The 19679-nt window shown below is 42.3% G+C and overlaps 2 protein-coding genes and 1 long non-coding RNA gene across 18 annotated transcripts in view; 1 reads left to right on the forward strand and 2 right to left on the reverse strand.

The window, feature by feature from the left end:
* Positions 1–10055, reverse strand: part of CLTRN (collectrin, amino acid transport regulator) — a 67606-nt gene extending 57551 nt beyond the window's left edge. For 2 of the 9 annotated variants that reach the window (XR_014258925.1, XM_082447306.1), the window contains exons 1-2: positions 742–1559; positions 360–418 (exon numbers count right to left, since the gene is read on the reverse strand). Coding sequence is in view for 4 of the 9 variants with exons in the window: in XM_082447306.1 (XP_082303432.1) it covers positions 360–418; positions 742–799 (117 nt within the window). In the remaining 5 variants the exon portion in view is untranslated. Of the gene's footprint in view, positions 1–359; positions 419–741; positions 1665–8564; positions 9295–9920 lie in introns of those variants that run through there. The other 7 variants (XR_014258926.1, XM_082447304.1, XM_082447308.1 and 4 more) reach the window with 7 other exon arrangements.
* The window catches only part of CA5B (carbonic anhydrase 5B), a 30841-nt gene continuing 20624 nt past the window's right edge, over positions 9463–19679 (forward strand). For 3 of the 8 annotated variants that reach the window (XM_082447218.1, XM_082447219.1, XM_082447221.1), the window contains exons 1-2: positions 10218–10354; positions 13677–13863. In XM_082447218.1, the coding sequence (XP_082303344.1) occupies positions 10235–10354; positions 13677–13863 (307 nt within the window). In that variant the 5' untranslated portion in view covers positions 10218–10234. Of the gene's footprint in view, positions 9641–9734; positions 9972–10217; positions 10355–11134; positions 11908–13611; positions 13864–19679 lie in introns of those variants that run through there. The other 5 variants (XM_082447225.1, XM_082447223.1, XM_082447222.1 and 2 more) reach the window with 5 other exon arrangements.
* The window catches only part of LOC309652986, a 28552-nt gene continuing 26511 nt past the window's right edge, over positions 17639–19679 (reverse strand). The window contains exons 3-4 of the long non-coding RNA XR_014258948.1: positions 18882–19005; positions 17639–18570 (exon numbers count right to left, since the gene is read on the reverse strand). This is a non-coding gene — a long non-coding RNA (uncharacterized lncRNA). The remainder of the gene's footprint in view (positions 18571–18881; positions 19006–19679) is intronic.

Below are 19679 nucleotides of genomic sequence, written 5' to 3' on the forward strand. Positions count from 1 at the left end.
AGAAAAGTCACTGACAAAGTTCAAATGACCACAACGGTGAGGAGCAGAGCCCAACCCATACCTGAGAGCCTGACTCAGGCCCCTTTGCTCCACTCTGCTAGGTTGAAACGTGCAGGCTTGCAAAATTGTTTTGGGTAGTACAGAACTTCACATATTTTCCAGCATACACTGCAGATTAAATACTTCAGGCAAGATCACTTTATTAACAATTTCTATTTTACTACAATCTTTTTGCTTTAAGAAAATATCAGATTTGAGGTCTTTAGAAGCAATCTATACAAGTTTAAGATAACTATGCAGAGAAAGCAGTGTTATTAGCAAACAAAATTTTAAAGGAACATACAAGTTTCTTCACTTACTGCTTTATCTCCCAGAGCTGTTCTGAGACTAAGTCTCACTTTAAAAGCATTTTCTGCATCTGCCAGAGAGAAAAAAGAGAGAGAGCACTATATGATGATAAAATCTGCCAAAATGGAACCTGATAAATCCTAATATTTAATGCAACTCGAATCAACAGAACACAGAATTGCAATTAAACTGCCCCAGATACTCCTGAAAGTTTAACTGCAATCATCTTAAATGGTTGAAATTTTTACTTGAAACTCATAAAACATTCACAGGCTCAACTTTGAAGCCATGACACGACGGCAGATTTACAAAAATAAAGAAGTCTTTCAGGCAGAGACTTGTCAATCATTTAGAAAACTGTTCGTCTGTTTTGAAGTTTCAAGGCTTACGTACCTGGTTGACAGAGTTCGGCATGAATAGCAGTCACTAGAAAAAAGAGCAGCCACAACATTCTTTCAAAGTGGAAAACACAAGGCAAACGGAGGGGAAAAAAATCCACCCTTCACTTAAAGCTGCCTTAGCCATTCTGTGACCCGGATTAGAATATCAGACAAACAAGCAAGCCACCACCTAAAAGGTTTAATGATTAACCCCCATCATCTGGGTTAATACTTTGATAGAAGCAGCCCATCTCCTGTCAGTTATTTACGAAAATCTGTTTGGAAAACAGATTAGCTGTCCTTTCCAAATTCTACCTCCAAAGAATGTCTTCTCTGCTGACTCAAAAGTCGGAATCCTCCCCCCACCTTTCTTCTGTTGTTGTCTGGTTAAATGCACAGTGGAAAGAATTAGTCCTTTCTGGAGGTTTACCCTGGCATGAACTTCCCATCTTTTCAGGGCTGAAATATCTCTGGCGTATAGATAGACTCTCTTAATTTAGGAAGCAAACATCACTCCTTTCTATCTCTGGTGAACAAAGGACACCCTTCCAAGACTGGCCTCATTAGACTCTCATCTCCACAGGTAAACATTCAGGAGAGCTTCCAATTCAAAGAGAATGGTTTTGCTCAGCGCTAAGCTCTGGTAGTTGTGTAAAATCAAAGTTAATGATGTACAGCAGTGCTATCCAATGGAACATTCTGTGATGATGGAAACGTTCTATATCTGCACTATACAATATGTACACAGTACGGACAATATGGTAGCCACTAGGCATAGGTGGCTGTTGAGCACTTGCAATGGGGCTAGTGCTGCTGAGAAAATGAATTTTTCTTAAGTTAATTTAAGTAGAAACATGCGGCTAAGCAACTACATTGCTCAGTGCAGCTATACGACAGTAATTAGGAGCTACCTACCATGAACTAGCTTTGCTGAATTATTTCTCTAATCCTCAAAACAGCACCCCACAGCTGCTGTGGTATAATCATCTTACATACGAGGAAACCGAGGATCCACTACTTAAGGCATTGGTGGCAACAGGGAGTGGAATGGGTGTCACTTTACCAGCCTGGATGACTTACACTTGAACCCTATCTCCACCACACTGAACCCGACTGTGTCTCAGGGTCATCACTGATCAAAACTGAAATTGTAACGAAACCTCGGAGATGCTCAGAGGACTGCGGCAGTGAGTGGAGAGGAAACTTTCCCCTAGTGGGCATCCTACAGGTGCCAGTCAAGCCCCCCAGCAGGTCAGTGTCAGGACTTTCCTCTCTGCCACGCCGCCTCTGCATGTGTTCAGTCCCCAGATTCCTCCTCGTTGCTTGAAAACCATGAATGGAAAAATTAGATCGGGTGACTCCACTGTTAAACAGAAAATCTGGATTTTTAAAGCAGCAACAAGAAAAATATCAACAGCTACACTTCTCATTTCCCCTTCCTGGTTAGGGTGACAGCTTATCATAGATGACCCACTGCTGTTGGCTAACTCCACTTAAGGAGCTCTTCCTCATCTCCTTCACCTTGGTTGCCAGGGCACAGAGTCAGGAAAAGTTGTACTAGAGAGAGAAGTGGCCAAAAGTTAGCCTAGTCATTCCAGAAATTTCACTATTAGATGAAATGGAAATTTCCTAGAAGGAAGGGCCCGCATAACTGACCCCTGAAAACAAAGTCAGACTAGATGAAGTTATCTTAGGAAATGTTAGACTAGATAAAGGCATCCTGGGGGCGGGGAGGGAATAGACAGAGATGGTAACAAAGCTGATTATTTGCATCAAGGAACAAAGCCCTGTTAGCGAGATAGAAATCTGATTCAGCCTTCTTTTAGCCTTAAAACTTCATAAAAGTATCAAATGTCTCTCTTTTGCTTTTACTTAGTCACTTATGTGACGAGGATTGAAGACAGTAAAATGCTGAGTTTTTGTCAGTGTAAGCCACTCATTTGAAAAGAGAAGAAAATCTCTTCTCTTTTGAATTATGATTTCTCAATGTTCGTTGTCTCATTTTTAAAACAATAGAAAAAAGAACAATAGAAGTTCTGTACAGAAAATACAGAGAGGCAAAAAGAGAGAAGTACAAAATACCCATAATACTACCTGCATGGACGACCAATGTGAATATATTTTAATAGTTAAAACACACCTTCCTTAGCCTTGGATCTTCTTGTATGTTCTCCTGTGATGTTATTGTTGTTTCATCTCACTGTAGTGGCCCTATGAGAACAGGGAAACATCGCGGTGGCAATCACATGGGCCCTTGTCTTCTTCCTCACCCTGAAGGGAAAGCTGTTCCTCCATGGGATCTGGTGAGTCGCTTTATTTTTTATTTCTTTTATTTTTTATTTTTTATTATTTATTTGTTTGTTTGTTTGTTTATGCATGCCGCGCTGTCTGGCTTGTGGAATCTTACTTCCCCGACCAGGGATCGAACCCGTGCCCTCGGCAATGAAAGCGTGGAGTCCTAACCACTGGATGGCCAGGGAATTCCCTGGTGAGTCACTTTAAATTTGATAGATCATGAGATATATCAAATTTATTTTATTCCTAGTTTACTGAAAATTCCCTTTATTGAATTGTATTCAATAACCTATATTGAATTGTATCGCCTGCCTTTTCAGTATCTATTAATATGATCCGAGAATTTTTACCATTTGGTACATTATATTTAAAATTTCTTTACATTGATCCAACCCTTAGATAAGCTCAGTTTGATGATTTCTAACATGCTTCTGGACTTAGTTGCTGTGTTTTTCTTTTTTTAGGTTTTTAAATCCATTTTTGTAGAAGAATATTTAGGTTCCTTTTCAAGTGCTGATTCTTCTTTCCAGCCCTCGTATTACCATGTTGAAAATGGTACAGAAAGATTTCTAACATCGTCTATGTTTACAAATACTTGACAATGTAGAAGAGATAAAATATTCAGAGTTGAAGATTCTGGACCATACATATTTCGGAGGAAGAGTTCTTTTAAAATTTTCTTATATTGTCATTAATTTCAGGTTTCGTATTTCTTTCTGAGTCCCTTTTCGCTGTTTACAATATCCAAGGAAAGCATTCATTTCATTAAGATTTTCCAGTTTCCTCATGGACTTTATACAATATTTCCCATAAAATACTCCATTCATTGTTACATTTCCTTTATATTTTCTAGTTATAAATTTTTTTCTCATTTCCCCTTTGTTCTTTCCAGAAATTTACCTATTTTTGTTGTTGTTTAAACAAAGAACAAGATCTCGCATTTAATTTTTAATTCCTTTCTTTCTGCTTTCTGATTCATCTGTCTTTACATTTATTAAGTCTTTACTCTTTCTGTCATACTGGTTTTCTTGTTCTTTTTATAACTCTTGAGTTGGCTAGTAGGCTTATTTATTTTTAATCTTTCTCAGTTAATGTGAAAATATCTGTGGCTATGAATTTTCCTTGGAGTACTGTTCTAGCCACATGACATAAGAAGTACAGATGTACAGTGATCTCATTCTACTTTCTAAATAGTCTATAATTACAGTTTTAATTTTTCTATACCCCAGTATTTGCTTAGAAAAGTACTTGTCATTAGCAAAAGAAACAGCAGCCAAAAATGAAATGATTAAAAATACTGACTTTTATAGGTCCTGTCAGATGAATAGAGAGAGAAAACGTATAATGATAAAATAAGACACCGTCAATAACTTGACTTAAAATATGAAGACTCTTACAAGGTCTGGATCACTTGGAACATGCTAAAAATGATTTAACAACTAAAGAGCTTGAGAGTTCAATAAAAGAGGTGGAACACAGAACTAGATGCTATTGTTCTTGCCTCTCAACATATTGGGTTTTTTTCTTCCACTTTTCAAAATCCTGTACATACTTAGCCTTTATTTTCATGCACAATTTTAAGTATTAAACCTCCAGAGAATTCATATCAAACTTGCTTCATACAATGCTCATTTCAGCAATTTCACAAATAGGAGCTTAATAATTTATCAGTAACAGTGGTAATGATGACAAATAAAGCATTTTCAATCATTCTGAATATGGTCCTATTTACTGCCAATGTTTAGAGTTTAGAGAACGTAGATAAAAAGTTGAGACTACTGTTGCCATGAGCAATATGAAAGGCACAGAGTCTCCTGAGACAGGAAAGAGAAATTGATTTCTCTGTGCTTTTTCATACTCCACAACACTACTGGAAAGCAGTTTCGTGGCACATAACTATTGATTTACTGCTCTGGAGGGTGAATTAAATATGAGATCACACGAAAAGAAAACACGTGAGTTGTTCTTTTGATTCACACAAGATGCCTTTTAAAGTACATCAGAGTTGTAAACGCATGTGGGGGATTATGTATGCTCCATTTACCTGCAATAAAACAAGATGTAGCAGAGAACCAATGTAGCTTTTAAATTTTGAAGCTGATTGTTCTGTTTCATTGTCACAAACAGGTATTTTGTAAACCTATACAACCTTGAACACTGTGAGCTTTCATTTTTTTATCTTTAAACATCTTAACCACTATTACAGGTCTATCTCAATGATCACCTCCTTCGAGAAATCTTTCTTTTCTTTTGTTTTTGTTATAGATTTTTAGCTGTTACTATTTGTTGTGGACTTGTCAGATCTACTAACTTTTTATTCTCTCTTTGTCCTGTGTTCCCATAGCATTTTGTACATGGATCCATTTGTACATGGATCTATTGCCAACATGATTTGCTTTGGGGTCCTACAAATTTTAAGCTCCTGGAGGGCAGGGACTATATTTGGTTCCATTTGCATTTCTCATGGCCCATGAATATTTGATAATTTAATAAAACGGAATTGACTTATTTGAATCATAAATGGGCAGTTTAAGGAGCTCAAGACTGTGGAAATGAAGTATCACGAGGTACACTGCAATTTTTTTGACATTCCCAGCCAGAGAAAAACAACTCCCAGTATCTTTGATAAACAAGGAGCCCTGGGCTCTGGAAAATTTTTGTCTCCACTCCCGTACCTTATGCCCTTTTTAAGATGAGAAAAAAATCTGAAGCTACGATATTCGAAGGCTCATCAAATTTTGTAGGTTAATCAACAACTGTAACCATTATGAACCTTGCCTTTTTTTCACACAGGGTAACAATTTTCTAGTTCAGAGAAAGTTAATCACTAATGTTTGGAAATAAAGATTAATTCAGACAAACTGAGTGAGTGTAATTCTGCCAACTTTATATTCCTAAGGTAGCAATTTAAAGGATGGTTTCATAAACAGGATGCATATGTGCCTGTCTGAGTGTCTCATCTGCATGAAGACCAATACATTAAAATAAGTCCTATGTAGAATGTAAATTGCTGCAGCTACTATGGAAAACAGTATGCAGGTTCCTTAAAAAACTAAAAATAGAGCTACCATAGGATCCAGCAATCCTACTCCTGGGCATATATCCGGAAAAGATGAAAACTCTAATCTGAAAAGATACATGCACCCCAATGTTCATAGCAGCACTATTTACAATAGCCAAGACATGGAAGCAACCCAAGTGCCCATCAACAGACGATAGGCTTAAGAAGATGCAGTATAGATACACAATGGAATATTACTCAGCGATAAAAAAGAATGAAATATTGCCATTTGCAGCAATGTGGACGGACCTAAAAAATATCATACGAAGTGAAGTAAGGCAGACAGAGGAAGACAAATGTTATATGATATCACTTATATGTGGACTCTAAAAAACAATACAAATGAATCTTTATACAAAACAAAGACTCACAGACATAGAAAAGAAACTTATGGTTACCAAAGGGGAAAGGTGGGGGATAAATTAGGAGTATGTGATTAACAGATACACACCACTATACATAAACTGGATAAGCAACAAGGATTTACTGTATACCACAGGGAACTATATCCAATATTTTATAATAAACTATAATGGAAAATAATCTGAAAAAAATATATAACTGAATCACTTTGCTGTACACCTGAAACTAACACAACATTGTAAACCAACTATACTTCAATGAAAATAAATAAATAAAAATTTTAAAAATAAAAATTAAAAAAAAATGAGTCCCATGTAGTAAAAACAAGACTTTACTGACATTTCTTCCTGAATGTTTAACTCTTTCCAGCTTCGCTTGGGTGTTGTATTAAGAGTTTTCTCAGGACTTCCCTGGTGGCGCAGTGGTTAAGAATCCTCCTGCCGATGCAGGGGACACAGGTTCGAGCCCTGGTCCGGGAAGATCCCACATGCCGCGGAGCAACTAAGCCCGTGCGCCACAACTACTGAGCCTGTGCTCTAGAGCCCACGAGCCACAACTACTGAGCCTGCGTGTCACAACTACTGAAGCCCATGTGCCTAGAGCCCATGCTCTGCAACAAGAGAAGCCACCGCAATGAGAAGCCCGCGCACCACAACAAAGAGTAGCCCCAGCTCACTGCAACCAGAGAAAGCCCGTGCCCAGCAATGAAAACCCAACGCAGCCAAAATAAATAAATTTAAAAAAAAGAGTTTTCTCACAGTTTTGACAAGTCATGATATTCTTTCTAGGCTAAAGATTATTGTAGCCATGCTCTATGGAGTAGTATTTTCCATTCTTAATCTTATATCTGGCTGCCAGTTAGTGTCACCCAGTCACTTTTAGCCCTGCCAACAGGTACCACCTTTACCAACCTCTACAAAGAGGTAGAGGGGCCATGTATCTTTCAGGTTAGATGCTCTCATTTTCATAACAGAATTTTAAGCTACCCTCATTCTGCTTGATATACAAAGCATATGAAGTAATCAACACATCAAAGTTTCTGCCCTTAAGTTTTGGCCAGTGACAGTGACCTTGATCTTTCTACTGTCTGAAATCATCAAAAACTTACAGTACGAAATGTTGTTTTTGAAGACTGCTTAAAAGACGTGCATGCAAGACCTCTATTACTACAAATCAGAGATGCCAGACAGGTTGTTGCAACCACTCACCCATCCTGGACCCACAACAGACATTGTTAATCTATTACAGAACATTTTCCTTCGGAGCCTGGACTCAGCCACAAAACTTCCCAATGCGGTTATTCAGTCAGTCGACATGTGAGCTAAAACTTACTTGCCATCGTGGGGAATGATGATATAAATGCTGCCCTGGCTAAGCCATACCACTGAGGGCCTGTGATCTCAAATAAACAGGAAAGTTTGGGTGGTTCATAAAATTGATTTAATTGTGCTTTGTGACTGTGGCAACAGTTTACATTGAGGAGATCTGTATGAAACTCTTTATGACACTTATACTTTATGATACTTGTTTCCTACTTAGTTCATAGCATCATTATGATGAGGTATCAGGATTTCCTTTGGGACTAAAAATCAAGAAAAACTGTGCTTCTCAAAAACAAACAAATGAACATGCAGGGCATTATGCTAAGTGAAATAAGCCAGACACAGAAAACAAGTACCATATGATCTCACTTATATGTGGAATCTAAAAAACACACATACAAAGAAAAACAAAAAACCGAACTCACAGATTCAGAGAACAGACTGGTGGTTGCCACAGGCAGGGGGTGCGGGTGGGTAAAATGGGTGAAAGTGGCGAAAAGCTACAAACTTCCAGTTACATTGATAAAATAGATAAGCCATGGAGATGCAATGTACAGAAAGGTGACTACAGTTAATAATACTGTGTTGTATATTTGAAAGTTGCAAAGAGAGTAAACCTTAAAAGGTCTCATCACAAGAAAAAAAATTTGTAACTATGTGTGGATGTTAACTGGACTTATTGTGGTGATCATTTCACAATTATATAAATATTGAATCATTATGTGTACCCCTGAAACCAATAAAATGTCACATGTCAATTATCCCTCAATTTAAAAAAAAGAGACCAGCACTTACCAAGTCCTTTTCCACCTATAACCGACCCCCTTACCACATCTTCCCTTTCTCATCAATTCTTGTCCCATCCAAACCCAAGCTGGGGAACTTCAGGCTATAAGCTCCTTGAAGTTTGTCTTGTCACTGGAACATAGTACTCCATAAATATGACTTCAATGAATGAACAACTGAATGGCTAATGGAAAGTGCCCTTCCCCTAAGAGTGCCCACTCAGAGGTTTCTGGACAGGAAAAAATAAATAAATAAAGCTGGTAATAACCTCTTCACTTTTTTCCTGTGGACCCAGAATTGTAAATGGAGACAGTAAAGAAAATTAATCTCAAAGTAGGGGGCCAGAAGCAGAAATCTAAGTGTGGTGTTGTCTCCACAGGTCCTAGACAGCAGGAGGGCACTAGGTACCTAAAAAAGTCGTCTGAAGGAGACATCCATCAGGAAGTAGAGGAGTGCGCTTACTCCATGCAGCCGGCTAGCATTTAAAGTCGGCTGGGAAGCTGGTAGGAACACAGTTCCAGTTGGTCCTCAGTTACGTTTCCTATCCGGTTTCTACTCTTGGAGTTGTGGTGTTTGGAACTGGGAGAAATATGAAGAAAATCCATTTTTAGGCGAGGAGCAGAGATCCGCAGGCTCGTCCCACCCCTATATACGGCACTAACATCTAGCTCCGAGACCTCGGCGACTTTCTCCTGAAATTCGTGAGCCCCGCCCGCTTCTCTGCGGCTTCCCAGGACCAGGCTCGGCCAGCAGAGGGAGAACAGGAGGCGTGGACCAGGCCAGAGTCCAACCAGAAGTGGATGGCCTGGGAAACCAGGGAGTGGCCATGACGGAATGCAGGGAAATGCGCATGCGCGGAGTTAGCGTGATCAACGGGGACCTCAGGGTCGTACAGTGCGGCATGGGCGGAGCGCCGGGATTGGCCAGGACAGAGGGGAGTGGAATAAAGAGGGGATGGAATGTAACCCGGTCTTGAGGGGCGGGGCCTGGACACCGTGGGAAGGAGCGTCAGCGACGGCCACTTCGGGAGGGGCGTGGCCTAGGCGTAGCACAGAGGCTTGACCTGAAAATGTGGGACTCAATCGGTGCGTAGCCGCTCGTAAAGGCAAGACAGGCTTAGTCGAGACTGCGGGAGAGGTGGGCAGAGGGCAGAGGAATTACCAGAGTGGAAAGCAGAGAAATGGGCACAAGAGAGGGGCGTGGGGTCAGCGAAACGAGCGTGGCCCAGAGGATAAGAGGGATGTGAAAGGACTCGGATCAGGGGCGTGGACGCCGATGAAGAGGCGGGGCCACGGAGTAGCGTATGGGACGGAAGTGACGTAACAGAAAGGAGGGCCCTGGTGTAGGCGCAGTGTAAGGACTTACCGTGAACGTGGGCGCGGCATGTTCGTGGGGGAGCGGCTCTACAGTTCTAAGGTGTGCAACAAAAATGGTCCGGCTCCAAGGAGGGGTGGGCCCACGGCGAGGCCAGGGGTGGGACCAAGTTAGCGCGCAGGCGCGTGACCGCGGCCGGAGGCCCGGAGCGATGGCAGCAGAGGCGTAGTCAGGATAGAGAGCAGGTGCAGAGCTGGATGGAGAACAGGTTCGGGCTCCGACATGGGGAGCGTGGCCAGGGCGGGACTTTTAAGTTTCGTCGGGACGTGGGCCGGGCGCGCGGGGACGTGACGTGAATAAGCGAAATGACGTGTCCCTGCGTGAGGGGCGTGGCTAGGCACAAGGGGCGTGTCCAAGATGGCCGCGCCCATGAACCTCTCGTCCCGGTAGCGAGCAGAGTGGTTCCCGCTCTGGGAAACGTTCGGGTAAAGTCCGGAGGCGATGTGGAGCGTGGGCAGCAGGGGAGCGTAGGCTAGCAGAGAGAACAGGGATCCTCTCATACACACGATCACGCGCTGCAGTGGGCCCCGGAGCCGGGACAGCTGTTGGCCCCGCTAGGATGGCCACAGTCCCGGCGGGGCTTCTCTGTACGATGGGGGTAGGAGGCAGGGAGTCGCTCCATCTCTACTCTAATCCTGTTCCTCCGCTCTGAGGGTCACCAGAAAACTACACCCCCTTACGGTTTTGTGCATTTAAAGGTAGAATAGCCGTCCCAAAGAGTCTGGGAAGTAAGGGGGTTGCAGTTTCAGAAACCGAGGCCCAGCAAACTGGATTCACTCATGTCTGCATTGTTGATTTTCTTCCTGGCTATACCAAGGGCTACGGACGGATTCACAACCACCCCCAGGGCAGGGGATCAGCAGTTACAGCATGTGGACAAATCTGAGTCTTCTCTACTCCTCAATTCTTTCTTCTATCCTTTTTCTTTTGTGCCCCGTCCTGGAGCTAGGGGGGAAGAACCTACCAAATACAGACGCTGTTGGTGGTTGTAATTCTTTGTGGCGTGAGCTGAAAGCTACTGCTCGGAGGATGCTGGAAAGTCGTTGTTATTAGTGTAATTCCCTCTTGTTTATTTTTGCTGAGAAAGCTTGAGAAATATGGGGAGATAATGAAGATGTGTACACCTTATGTTGGGTAGAGTTCATTCTCTGTCAACCACTGAAAACCACATTGCTTTCTGCTTCCCCTTTTTCCTTTGCTGACAGTCTGGTCATCACCACTCTGCTGCTTAAAAGTCTTGCTGGAATATGGAGAGAAGTTGGAAATCTCTGGTGAAAGAACCTTGTCCACACGCTACCCATAAGCTGCCCCTGCAGATCCCTCAGAACGGTCTCTGTTCTCAGCCTGCACTGAAGTCCACAGTGAACCAATGTTCCCCACCCTCATGCCCCCACTCTCCCTTCTGGGTCCTGATAAAGAGCTACACTGTTCTTGAGTATTTTGGAAATGAAAACCTTTCAACTTTCTAGGGCTTTCCTACTTCACTCAGAAATTGTAAACTCAGTACCAGGTCTGAAATGCACCTAAAGGCTGAAAGCAGCAAGGGCACCATTTCTGTGCCTCTGCACGCCTGCCCTGTTGTCCGTGGAGCCAGGCAAAAGGCTGCCACCACTCGTAGTTGGAAAACAATGAGTTGAGTTCCTTTTGACTGAATATGAATATTGAGGAAATCTGATGGAAAGAGGGAAATGCATTTCATATCATTCCACTGGAGCAATTAGTGCGCTGGAGCAATTGCAGCACACTAAGCAATTATAGAAATGTAACCTTTGGCAACCCTATATTGGGATCATAGAGAAGAAGTGGGTGAGAGGAGGAGGCTGAACTTTCTCAGTCAAGACAAGGAAACATAACTTCTAATTTAAATTTCAGAGAATTGCAAAAACGCTGTCTTCCTTTCTAAATCAGAAGGCAAGAAAGTGAAGGGTCCATCTGATAAGAATCAAGGAATCTTTTTTCAACGCAACTGTAACCTTTAGTAGGTTTTTGTGCTTTGTTTTTTGTTTTTTTGGTGTTTTGCATAAGTACAAATGGCTTAACCAGGCAGAGTTGAAGAGCCAAGGCATTTAATAAATACACAATCTACAAGTGATTCTAAAAGGCTGTTAGAATCTGTTCATTCACACATTTCTGTCTGCAAAACAGCAGATAAGGACGGTGTAAGTAAAATCCAAGAGCATATATAATCAGTGATAGCAAAGGGCATGTAGCACAGAAAGCTTACCTTCCCTAGGGCCCATCCAGCTCATGGTCACACCTTTCCTGTGCCTATACAACAAAATATAACTTATTGAGAAAATGTATTCTACATTTATACGTTCCAGGGTTCACCTGGGGCCTATTTAATAATGAGTATTAGTTTATTTTTAATGCTAAATTTTGCAGTTTATAGTCTAGGTGCAAATTCATAAACGTTTTTCTCATAAGCATCTTTCTTTCTGAAGCGTATACCTGGACATTAATAATCTCACGTATTGTTACACGTATTGTAGCCTAGCATTAGCTAAATTAAGTTTCTTTCTATTAGGATTTCTCTGGAACCCTCCTTGCCCCTGACCTTCCATGCTCCATTCCTTCCTTGGTTGCCTTTGACCATTCCTTCTCCATGTCTTGGCCTCCTTAATCACTCCATTTTGTTGGTCTCTATACACCTGTTACCCCTGGGGGGAGGGGATTTTCCTTCTCTCTCTAGCCTCACAACCTCTCTTGAGCACCAGAGCTGCACTGCCAACTCTCCCTAGACCTTTCCTCTCGCCTGCCCCCTTGGCACCTCAAACCCAACAGAATTAGTAGTAAGAGTGCCATCTTTCCCTCCCTGCCAGCTCCTGTGCCGGGTTCTGTTTCTTTGTTCAGGGGTTCATCCTCGTTCTACCATGAGGTAGAATATTCTACCATGTTCTCTCGCTTGGATTATTGGAATTTCATTTCAAACTCCACATGCCCAAATCTGAGCTGCTGATTTCCCACCCAAAACCTTTTCCACACATAGTCTTCCCATCTCAGTTCGTGGCAAGACCATCCTTGCAGTTGTTTAGGCCAAGCATCTGCCAGTCATCTGTGACTGCTTTCTTTCACACCTTACGTGCTGTATCCCCAAGATACATCCAGTACCCAGCCACTTCTCACCACGTCCACTGTGACATCCTTAGTTCCAGCCCCTGGATTATCCTGAATGGGCTCCCTGCTTCTTTCTTCCATCCTGGTCAGTTTCCAGTAGGGCACCGTGAATGAGCTTTTAAAAATGTAAATCAGAGTATGTCCCTCTTCTACTCCGAAAACTCCATTGTGTTCCCATTTCTCTTAGAACAGTGGTTCCCAATCAGAGGTGATTCCCCTTCTCCAAGGGACATCTGCAATGCCTGGAGACATTTTTGGTTGTCACAAATGGAAGGAAGGTGCCACTGGTATCTAGTGGGTAGAGACCAAGGGTGCCGCTAAACATGCTACAGTGCAAAGACTAGTCCTTTACAACAGAGTTATCTGGTCAAAAATGTCAACGATGCCGAAGCTGAGAAACCCTGAGTTAGAGAAAGAGCCTTTACAATGGCCTGCATGTCTCCTTGATATGGCATCCACTACCTCTAGACCTCATCTCCTACCACCCTCTGCCTGGTTCACTCCACTCCTGCTGTATTTACCTCCCCCTCCCCCATACTAATAATCTGAATGATGTTTTCCACAGGATCGGCCACCTCTGTTGTTTAAGGCTTTTCGTCCTCTGTCCTCCTTTTGCCTCTGGGTTATTAGGTTCCTGCAAGTTACTTGGGAGCTGATCAAGACTTCAAGCTAAAGATGGTGATGATGAGTCGCCTGAGGGTCATTCTTCAAGCCTCTCCATGCAAGGCGCTGTGGAGAAGGTTCCAGATTCCGAGGTCCATGCTAGCAAGGCCCTGCAGCCTCTACACCTGCACTTACAAAACCCGGAACGGAGCCTGTGAGTACATGGCTGCCTGGAGAGAGCAGAAGCCTGGTTGTTTCCTAACAGTCACGTGTGTTGAGTGTCTGCAGCTCTGTTGTCAGTGGCATTCCAGGCTGGGATTGGATGCCTTGAGAACTGTGAGGATAACCCATTATTCCTCTATTTGTTCAAATATGGAAAGCCTTTTTCTCCCCGAGCTTTATTGAGATATAACTGACCTAAGTCTATGGTGTACATCATGATGATTTGATACACGTACATACTGTGAAATGATTACCACGGTACCGTGTGGAAAGGTGTTTTCTTCACCAATTTTAACTTGTTAAAATGATGTCATGCACAAATAGGTCAAAGAAGTCCCAAGTTTCAAATACTTTGAACCTGTTCTTTATTGTTTTTTGTTAGCAATTGTCTTTTTACTAAAATTGATCCACGGACTGCGAATTATTTCTGTGAGTCTGAACATTCTGGAATTTGCATATCCATGTTTGCAAGCAGTTCAGTAGCTTCATACTCTGGCCTATTCCGTCCCTCGTTACAAATTGCGGAAGAGTTGCCTCTAGCTGAGCAGCTCGCCAGTGAGTGCTCCGCTGTGAACCCAGCAGATCAAGTGAGGCAGCAGATGGTCCTCCCTGACGCCACGGCGCTACTGCCGTGGGCGTGGGTCGTCCTGTGCTGCCGGGGTGGACTGTGCACTGCAGGTGCCACATGGCATCCCTAAGTGTCCCCCGGGGGCCAGATAACCCTGGTGCAGAACCCCTGCGACGATCGGAGAGGATAATGTGTGTGTTGGTGGAGACATGAGTTTAATGAAATGGTTAAGCATATCTGCTAAATGGTTATATATTTCCACCATTCACAGTGAATTCACACAGAGTTTTCCAGTGTTGGTTTGCTTCCAGATTCTAGCTTTCTCAACTTTTCCTCCTTGGGTTTACTCTCTTTGACCCTATTTTGCACATTAAAAAAGGAGTTTATTAGTAATGCTAATCTAGCTGAATCTATTGCCTTGAAACTGCTTCATAAATATATTTTTACTGTAAGTTTATTTTGTTTCCTCCGATATTGACTGTGTTCTCATTAAACTGAACTGGTCTGAGTCATAATAAATTTCTGGTTGCTGGGTGCGGCTTCCTACCATCAGGCCCACATCCTACCCGGACTGGCTTATTCTCAACACTGGCACTTTGTGGTCTAAGGCTTAACATGGAAAAAAGTAGTCATATTTATCTAGTTACTAATAAAAAGTTGTTTTTTTTAACAGAAAGTTGAAAGTTAAGGGTCTAAAATCCAATATGCTCATGTCTTTAGAATAGTTTGCTCCTAGGAAATTCCCTGGCGGTTCAGTGGTTAGGACTCCACGCTTTCACTGCTGAGGGCCGGGGTTCCATCCCTGGCTGGGGAACTAAAATCTTATAAGCCGCGTGGTGCAGCCAAAAAAAAAAAAAAAAAGATAGATTAGTTTGCTCCTTTCGGTGCTGACAAAAACAAAAAGTGGTAGTGACTTAGGGATGAGGGGCTTCCCTTGATTAATTTCCCACATCAGATGTTCTTGTTTGTAGGTTACTAAGACATACAGATGACAGACATGATTTGGTTTTGCTTTTGGTGTTTATACTGTCCCTCCTTGTTTCACCCAGGAGAATATTTGGTCTTTGCTGCCCTGGGCCACTGAGCATGTCCTGTTTGGATATCCTGGTTCCTCATCTGTTTAGCTGTAAGGACAGTACTCATTGTTTCTGGAAGCTCAGTACCCCAGTATACACTCGTGAGCAAGGATGACCCAAAATTGCTGAGGGTTAGAAAAGACAATGTTCAAAGTCCTTAGCTAGCGCCTGCCACACAGTGAGAACCTGGTGTTGGCAGCTCCCTCTAGAACCACAGTCGTTATCATCATCACCATCTTCATCACTGTCATATGCTCAGCACCTCCCTCAGATGTCTGATCATTTTTAGGATCCGGGAGCAGAGTAGGGAGTGACTGAAGAAGGAGGCTGTGGCGAATTTAGAAGCAGCATTTCACTGGGGCCTGTGCCCTGTGCTCTACCTTCACTGTCCCCCTCCCCAGGTAATCACTGGTGTCAACTTAAACTGCTGTTTGCTGTGATCTCAAGTTGCACACAGTAAATGTTGACAGTCCTAACCCTGCGGACTGATAATATGATAAAATAAAGATAAAATCCTATACCTGTTACCCAAGATGAAAAAATTAATTTCACTTCATGTATCATCTACTGAAATTTAGCCTAATTGTCACATAAAAAAAATTTAGGGTCAGAGTAGATCGGAAAACAAAACTCAACAGTAAGAAAATCCAATTAAAAAATGGATCAAAGACCTTAACAGACACCTCATCAAAGAAGACATACAGATGGCAAATAAGCATATGAAAAGATGCTCCACATCATATATCATCAGTAAAATCCAAGTTAAATAATCATGAGACATCAAAACACACCTATTAGAATGGCCAAAATCCAGAACCCTGACAACATCAAATGCTGACAAGGATATGGAGCAACAGGAACTCTCATTTACTGCTGGTGGGAATGTAAAATGGCACAGCCACTTTGGAAGACAGTTTGGTAGTTTCTTTCAAAACTAAACATACTCTTACCATACAATCCATCAATCAATACTCCTTGGTATCTACCCAAAGTTGTTGAAAACACGTCCACGCAAAAACCTGCACACAGATGTTTATAGCAGCTTTATTCACAATTGCCAAAATTGGAAGCAGCCAAGATGTCCTTCAGTATGTGAATGGATAAATAAATAGTGGTACATCCAAACACTGGAATATTATTCAGCACTAATAAGAAAGCTATCAAAGCATGAAAAAACATGGAGACAACTTAAATGCATATACTAAGTGAGAGAAGCCAATCTGAGAAGGCTACATACTGTATAATCCCAACTATATGACATTCTGGAAAAGCAAAATTATGGAGACAGTATAAAGATCAGTGGTTGTTAAGGATTGGGAGGAGGGAGGGATGAACAGGCGGAGCACAGAGGATTTTTAGGGCAGTGAAAATACTCTTTATGATACTATAATGAATGATACATGTCATTATACATTTGTCCAAACCCACAGAATGTAACGACACCAAGAGTGAACCACAATGTCAACTATGGACTTTGGGTGATTCTGATGTGTCAGTGTAGGTTTGTCAATTGCAATAAAAGTAGCACTCTGACGGGGGATGCTGATAATGGGGGAGGCTATGCACGTGTGAGCATGGGCAGTATATAGGAAATCACTGTACCTTAAATAATAAAGTCTTTTAAAAATTAAGCATGAGACCTTAGACCATAAGAAAATAAATGTAATAATGTTAATTCTTAATTGAATGAAATATGAAGAATATCATCTAGAATGGAAATGGTACATATTTATTAATTGCTATTATTCCAATGATTCACGTTGTTCATGATCTCTGATTTTAGAAGGAAGAGAAATTTATTTTTAGGATAAATTGGAATAGAATGGTACTGTATAAAAGGTAGGCACTAGACCCACATGGGTATTCACAAGTAAATTAAAATTCATTAAAATTTTAGAGCCACAAATGCCTAGCACTTACCATACTGGCCATTTCCATCATCAGAGAAAGTTCTATTTTACAGCACTGATCTAATAATAACTGAACTGTGTTAGAAAGTTGTTCAGTTATTTCTTCAATTAATTTTGAAGGATACAAAGCCTGGAGAATAAGAGTATTAAAAAGCTTGTTTTGGGCTTCCCTGGTGGCACAGTGGTTAAGAATCTGCCTGCCAATGCAGGGGACACGGGTTCGAGCCCTGGTCCGGGAAGATCCCACTTGCTGCAGAGCAACTAAGCCCGTGCGCCACAACTACTGAGCCTGCGCTCTAGAGACTGCGAGCCACAACTACTGAGCCCGCGTGCCACAACTACTGAAGCCTGTGCGCCTAGAGCCCGTGCTCCGCAACAAGAGAAGCCACCGCCATGAGAAGCCCGTGCACCACAACGAAGAGTAGCCCCCACTCACCGCAACTAGAGAAAGCCTGCGCGCAGCAACGAAGACCCAATGCAGCCAACAATAAAAATAAATAGATTTTTTAAAAAATGAAAAAAAGCTTATTTTACAATGTCTTCACAAAGAAATCTGATAATCGCCAGATAATCCAGACTCAGGATGCCCCAGATTGAGTCTTTTCATTAACAGTTAGATAATCTTGAGAAACAATGGACCGATTAAGAGCCCTTTGGATTTAATTAACGACCTCAGGAGTATCTGCAGCTACAAGGAACTAACAAATAGCCCTGAACTGACCACCAGGAAACGTGGGCCTTAAGTCTCCTGCACTGGTAACTGCACGTGATGCTGTGGTTACCTGGGCTCAGCATGAAAGTGCCTTTTACAACCCTGATGCTCTAACAAGGCAATTTGTGATTCTGTGACCATCCCCAGCAAAGTCACATGGAGGGTCCCTGTGTATCCCATCACTGCAATAAGCCCTAGGCCTGCTAGGATGGTGTTCAATTTCATGAGGAAATAGCACATCTCAAGAAAAAGGATAGTACAGGGTAAGGCATAGGAGAAAAGGCTAACGAGAGTATAGAGCAACAATGTCCAGTAGATAAATGATGTGAGCCACAAATACGAGCCATATAGGCAATTCTATATTTTCCGATAACCACATTTAAAAAACAACAAATAGTATGTCAATTACATCTCAATAAAACTGGGGGGAGGGCTTCCCTGGTGGCGCAGTGGTTAGGAGTCCGCCTGCCGATGCAGGGGACACGGGTTCGTGCCCCGGTCCGGGAAGATCCCACATGCCGCGGAGCGGCTGGGCCCGTGAGCCACAACTACTGAGCCTGCGCGTCTGGAGCCTGTGCTCCGCAACGGGAGAGGCCACGATAGTGAGAGGCCTGCGCACCGCGATGAAGAGTGGCTCCCACTTGCCGCAACTAGAGAAAGCCCTCACACAGAAACGAAGACCCAACACAGCCAAAAAGAAATAAATACATAAATTAAAAAAAAAAAAAAAAACTGGGGGCAAACGGACTTTCCTGGTGGTCCAGTGGTTAAGACTCCACGCTCCCACTGCAGGGGGCGCGGGTTTGATCCCAAGTCGGGAACTAAGGTCCGACATGCCCTGCTGCGCGGCCAAAAACAAAACAAACAACTGGGGGAAAAAAAGAAGAAATAAATTTTATTCATTTGTGAAATTAATTCTACTAATATATCAAATATATAGGTGAAATACAGTATAGAGGGAAAATTAACTTTACTAATATATTTTATTTAACCCAGTATATCCAAAATATATCTTATCACTTTAAAATGAAGTGAATATAAGAATTATAAATGAACTATTTTACATTCTTTGTTTTGTATAAAGTCTTCAAAGTCCCTAGGTGTTTTACAGCACATCTCAATTTAAACTAGCCACACAGGGCGAGTGGCTACCATATTAGACAGTGCAGGTTCAGAGAGTAACAGCAGATGAAGGGATGCTTAATATAGTGTGGGGTTGTTAGGGAAGGGGCTTGAACTGACCTTGAGAGCCTGGTAGGGTTTTAAGAAATGAGAGAGAAACAGGCAGAGGCGATCTCCTGAACACAGGTGTTCTGGGGTAAACCTGCTTGCCTGGTTGGAGAGACTGTGAGTGTGAGGGAAGGGTAGAGAGCCTTGGCATGGACTTGTTTGCAGTATTCAGTGCCTCCTTTGTACCTGGTACCAAATTTGGCCCTGGGCTGTAGAAGAAGTGTAGGACACAGGTCCTTTGAGCAGATAAAGCAAATACACGTTACATGAGGAATGGTTGGGTGCTAAATGGTGTGAGAGTGAATGCAGTGT

Source organism: Balaenoptera physalus (genome assembly GCF_965194825.1).
Source record: "Balaenoptera physalus genome assembly, chromosome: X".
NCBI lineage: Eukaryota > Metazoa > Chordata > Mammalia > Artiodactyla > Balaenopteridae > Balaenoptera > Balaenoptera physalus.